Raw genomic sequence first — 6,110 nt, forward strand, 5'->3', positions numbered from 1 at the left:
TAACATCTAACATACCCATAAACTGAAACATTAGAATAATTAAGTACCTAATATTAAATTTTCAATTATTTCAGTGATAAGAAGAAAAAATACATAGTTAAATAAAAATTTGAGTACCATGGTCTAATTATACATTTTTCTACGAGTGGCAAGAAGAATATAAACTTTAAAATAAAATTGACGTATTAGTTCCGTTGGTTTCGTTACTCATAAATACAAGATGGTCATAGGCGTTTATAGATATATCATTTATGTGTAAGGTGCACGGGAATGGTGTCGGGATATGTGTCCTCGTACCCCCCTCCCCCACAAATGTAAATAGGGCCCTACAATGTAAGTCTAAGAGTAAAAGACTCGTATTTTAACTGATGTTGCTCAAATTAAATGTAATTTATTCCAAAATATTTGGTGAAAAATAAATGATGTAATAGAAAAATATAACTAAATTTTCGTGTAAAAAACTTGTTATGATAGTATAACAGCTACATTTGATTACAAAAGTACAGATTATAAATAATTGAAGCTATCTGAGAAAACTATACGAGATTCAAGGATAAAACATCTTGGACCGTTTTGTTTGCACGACAGTAGTAATCTGCACGGTCCGGTCTTATTGTCTGAAGGTTGGCGAAGGATCGGTTCGGTCTGACTCCGTACTTTTATGAGATATTTCGATCAGGTTTCTAAAATAAAATCAGGTCAGTTCGTTTCGGAACGGTCGGTCCCAGTTTGGCGGTTACGGCTCGTTTAAAGTCCGTTGAACAGCGGTTTTAAATTTTAAAGACATTATTTTTAGAATTAATAACATGTATATTATCATAGGGGTCAATATTTTATCCCTGCACTATTGTTTATGTACTTTGTACCTATATATTTCGGAGCTGTACACGGTCCCTTTTAATAATTATTAGTACAGAATTTATGAAATTTACTTCATTTTCATTTCATATATTTTTTGTAATTAGGTATTATCGAAAGTTTTTTCAAGAACAATGGTTGCAATTATTCTCGTTATGGTACGGGTAACATGGAAAGGCTTGTATACAGCTTGGTAGCAGCGCAAAGTCTAACAGAATTTGTATTTATAAACAATGTAGTATGTGCTTTTCTATGTACTACGAGTATATACTATACGTTTTATACAGTTTTGTAATACAGTTTAAATCTATATTAATTACGAGTACCAATTATGTGGTATAATTCAAAATGTTCACAATTAAAAATGTTTTCAATTCTAATTGTTTTTTCCAGATTATCAGATTATATTTTCGGTTTGGTTCGGTAGAATAATTGGAATTGGTCCGGTCCAGTCCATAAACTATTACGAAATCCGAAATTCGTTTGTTCGGACTGGCTGTTCGGTTTTCTGTCCACCTTAACAATTATTTTTAATTTTCAGTTCAGCCAGTTTAAAAAAAAATATTTTAGCAATTTGTTCGTTCCGAGTTTGGTCCTTTGTTAACTTTTTCAGTCGGGTTCAGTTTTTAAAATTACAGACCGTGCAGAGTACTAGTATAAGCTCATTTATTTATTATAAAAAAGAGAACAGAAGAAAAGATCTATTATGTAGATTTTATATTACTTAAAAAATAAATATCTGTATCAATTGTAAAAACATTTTTTATAATTATTATTTTTATATATTTTTTTTATAGCTAAACAAAATGTTTATAACTGTATAAATGTTAATGTTTAAATAATTTTGAATCCATTTTTGTTAGTGAAACAATAAAAACGCTACATTACAGATAATGTTTTATTTTTATTTTTTATTTATAAATCTGTAGATTTGTATGTCGCAGCTCTCCGTGTTTTTTCTTTTGTAACACAATTCTTTCATGTCTTTGTAATTTTCATAATTCGTATCCGGTATTATCTGTGTAATTTATTCTGCCCTTGGTCATAATATCTATTTGAAGGACTTCAATCAGCCTTTTTACATGCATTATTTAAAATTACATGAATGCATTCTGCCACTCGTTCTCGTTCTCCAAGTCATCTCGTTGTTGTGGCGATAAAGTAGATATAATTTCAAAGAGCTTTATCTATTTTCAGTGAAAATACTTTACGTTAATTTTTCTCTTAGCCGAAATCTACAAACAGAAAACCTTGATTTAAAAACGGCATCTGACGTACAAAATAATATCCAAGACGTCCGAGAAAATTTTAATCTAGATTCTCAACAATTATTTTCATTTGTAGAAACTGTTTGTAAAAAGTTTGAAATTGCCAATAGCTTGACACGGCAATGCAAATAAGATAGTCCAGTATATTTCTTAAAAGTCTCAGTATTCATATCTTTTGTAGATAATTTTCAATATAAATTTAACGATAGGTTTACCTACATCACACAGAGTTGTTTTGAATAATTTTGATTTTATTTGAAAATATCCAATCAATAAAATAATAATTAACTTGAATTTAAACAATTATTAGAAATATATCAAGATATTATTGATGAATGCACCGATTCAAATTTAAATGAAAACATATTTAACGGATAATTAGACGTGCGGTGTACTAATTATTCAACTTCATTTGAATTCTTCTGAATTCAAGAGCAAAAGTGCTATTAATGTACACTAAACCAGTCCAGATGTTTATCCAATAATATTCAAAATTTTAAAATTATTCATAAAACTTTCAGTGTATCCTACCACTGAATAACAATTATCTTCAGCACTCCATCGTTTGAAAATGTATTTGAGGAATTTTTTTGGGCAGATACAAAGTGCAAAACTATCAAAACGATTAATTTATATACATTTTTAGATATGAAAAAAGTTATATTTATAAAGTAGAAATATTACCTTTACGATTAGCGTCGTAAAAAAAAGGAATAGCATTATGATTAAAATATTGTTATTACGTAGATACAAATCAAATAAAAAAACATGGGTTTTCCTAAAAAAATTATTTTTATTTTTAGATACGATACAAATGAAATTTAAAATTAGTTGAAATTAAAAAAATTAAGAATAAAACATGCATTCCTTATCGATTGTACATTATTCTATAATATTGGTAATAGTTATTCTGCGTTCTTGTTTAATAATTTGGATTTGGAAAATATGTTGAATCTAGTTAATAATCAATTTTATTTCACATAATATATGCAATTATATATATACATATATAAATTTATATATAATCATATGCTAATGTGAATTACCCATATAATTTGGTAAAATATAATTTACGGTTATTGATCAACGTCCGTTTTAAATTGAAAATCGTTTAGTACATAATTTGGAGGATGAGAGCATAAGATGGAGGATGAGTTAGAACAATGATTGTCTCTGTTGCAAGTATGTTTTGTATATTTGTATATTTCAAATATATTTGATGATATATTTTTTTTAAATTGATATCATATACTTTTCAGTGTATTTTAATTAATTTCATAATATATGATACAGTCATCACTTATTCAGTGCCACATTTCATTATCAACTCGTAGCAAAGATTTATATATTCATCCCTCCCCTAAAAGAAAAAAGAATAATCTCGTCAGGATAAGGGGCGTGTGATTTAATAATAACTTGTTAAGGTCCCCTCTGACGTTCCCTATAAACTTTACGCCCCGGGCCGACTAGGCGTGTAAACTCATCACATCCTACACAGTACACCGCAACATTGAACTCCGTTGTCGCATATTTATTTTTATCGTTTGATTAGTATCGGCGGAAGGTGCTTTAAAACAAAGTTTCTCAACCTAAGGGTCGAAAAATATTTTAATGTATGGTTGTTTTTAAACTAATGACAAAAAAAAAATATTTTAGTTATCAAAATATAATTAAATACATGTAGTATTAGAATTCAGTTTTTTAGTATTGTGTTTAAGTATATGATAAAATTCTTTTAATATCATTATATTTAAGCGTACCTACTAGATATTTTTTTATATATTTTTTGAGGATTATCTACCAAACAAAAAGGACATTTATGGATCGTCTTAGCATGAAGATTAGTCAAACTATTATAACAGATATTGACATATGACAAAATAATGTTTGTCTTCACGTAATAATTATTAAAGCTCGATGTGATTCAGAGAAGAAAAATATATATTTTATTCCACGCGTGGAATACGTTTGACGCGCGTTACGGACGACGGCGCGACAAAAACGCGTATCGTACGACGTGCGATAACGTCGAGGGACGTCCGGTCGCTTCGGTTACCGATCCCGTTGATCTGCGTACCGTTTACGATACCGCACGCGGTAATCGGCAAGCGATTGTTTGATCTCGTTCGATTACCGCGGCGGCAGTCGGTTTCGAGTTCGCGGACAACCACGCGGTAAAATTTAATTTTAACAAGTAACGTTTTTGATTTGAACTGGTTGAATGGTGACATTTTGTTTCGAGGAAATTCCCCAGCCTCTCCCAAAAAAATAAAATTTAAACACACCCCTGGGGCGAGACGTGTAAAAACCGTCAACCGACGCGATTCGAATTCATTGAACATACGGCCAAAGTCGTCGGGGGATAAACGATAACGTGTCGTAACAAGCCGTATCTTGAGTTTTTATTTTATAAATCGAACGTTCGTACAGTTTATTATGTCGCATACAAGTTTTCTACCAATTGTGTGATTTAAAATCTTTAGACAAACATTTCAACGAAAGACATTCCTCGATATCGTGTACGACGAACAATTATTCCGATAGAAAGTAATGGTAGATCTATTAAGCGAAGTCGTTATTTGATATATATTATTATGTTCACACTTTCAATCGGTCATATAATTAATAACTTAACAAACATTAACGTCTATTTCAGCATGTAATAGTTTTGTTTGTAATAATTATTATATACTGTATTATGGTCTATATTTTATTACAGGAATAGTTACTTGCGGGATTTCGGTCTGCAAAGCATTGTATACGTTCACATATAAATCGTGATTCGAGTGCGTAATATGGATATTGATTAGATTTTATTCGAACGGTTTTTACCAATAAACATCACACTTAAATAATACGATAAAATACAGTGTATCAGAATCTGCAATCAATGTTGTTGGTAGGTATATTTTTCGTTTAATAAAATAATAATAACCTGACATGTACCTACTGTTCTGTTCAGTTGAAAATTAGAAAAAATGACGCGTTGACGTGGGATTTTCCAAAGATTGAGGGCAATTCGTTTATGGTTTGTCAAGGTCGAATTTGGCACTCGAATGTTTTTTTAAGGCTCAGTCCACAAAACCTACGAAATAATAAATTATACCCTATTGTCCGATTATAAATTATAGGTACACGGGTGGTAATATTGTGTACAAAATGTTAGCAATAAAAGAATGCTGTAGAATTTATTATAATACTTTAGTATCAGCATTATGTTTATCTATTATAAAACATATTTATCTGGTTTTCATATTTTACAATTTTCTTGATTATAATAACTTTTTCTGTGTTTTCTAGTTCCGAGTAAATTGTGACAAGACTGAGCAGGTAATGAATATTTTTTAGCCATGTGATTTTCCAAAAAAACACAAGTTTCTTAAAAACTGCATTTATTATGTTATCAACCAGTAAGCGGACGCATATAGTTTTGGAATTATTTTTGCTTTTTCCAATATTTTTTAAAATATTTTGCGTAACATGTATTTATATTTCCTTTTTTTTCATGTCAAATTCGAAATTTGAACGAATCTTGTATATTTTTCAATGTTTTAAATAACCAAATGCGTATTATGATTTTAAATCCAATTCAAAATTAAATATTAATTCCCAAATTCTAAATATGCGCTTATAAAAAAAGCAATTTAGATGTGTGCAACACATAACTCACGCGGTTTTCGAGAATGCATGGTGACTTTTGAAAGCGATAAGCTCTGATTTTTTTGTTCACACGTGTCGAGATTATTTGGTACGATAATTGGCTTCTAAAACTATCAACAAATGTACATAATTTTTTATATCTCTTGGGCGTTTATTTTTATCAAACATTCGAAACTTGTATGAATCCGTTCATGTCGATTATTATGATATATTCTTATTTTGAGGTTTTTTAAATATATATCTTAATTTAAACTTGTGCTTTTATTTTTTTACTTTTTAGATTAAGTAGTTAACTAATAAAATAAAAACGATGGCAAATTTAAT

At 29.5% G+C, this 6,110-nt stretch overlaps 1 protein-coding gene across 1 annotated transcript in view; it reads right to left on the reverse strand.

The window, feature by feature from the left end:
• Positions 1–1,955: 1,955 nt before the first annotated feature.
• Positions 1,956–6,110, reverse strand: part of LOC112688830 (eukaryotic translation initiation factor 4 gamma 1-like) — a 10,169-nt gene continuing 6,014 nt past the window's right edge. Inside the window, exon 5 of the mRNA XM_025562216.1 lies at positions 1,956–2,045. Within this exon, the coding sequence (XP_025418001.1) occupies positions 1,956–2,045 (90 nt within the window). The remainder of the gene's footprint in view (positions 2,046–6,110) is intronic.

This window comes from Sipha flava, unplaced genomic scaffold, assembly GCF_003268045.1.
Source record: "Sipha flava isolate LNK unplaced genomic scaffold, YSA_version1 40_pilon_pilon, whole genome shotgun sequence".
In the NCBI taxonomy this organism is placed as follows: domain Eukaryota; kingdom Metazoa; phylum Arthropoda; class Insecta; order Hemiptera; family Aphididae; genus Sipha; species Sipha flava.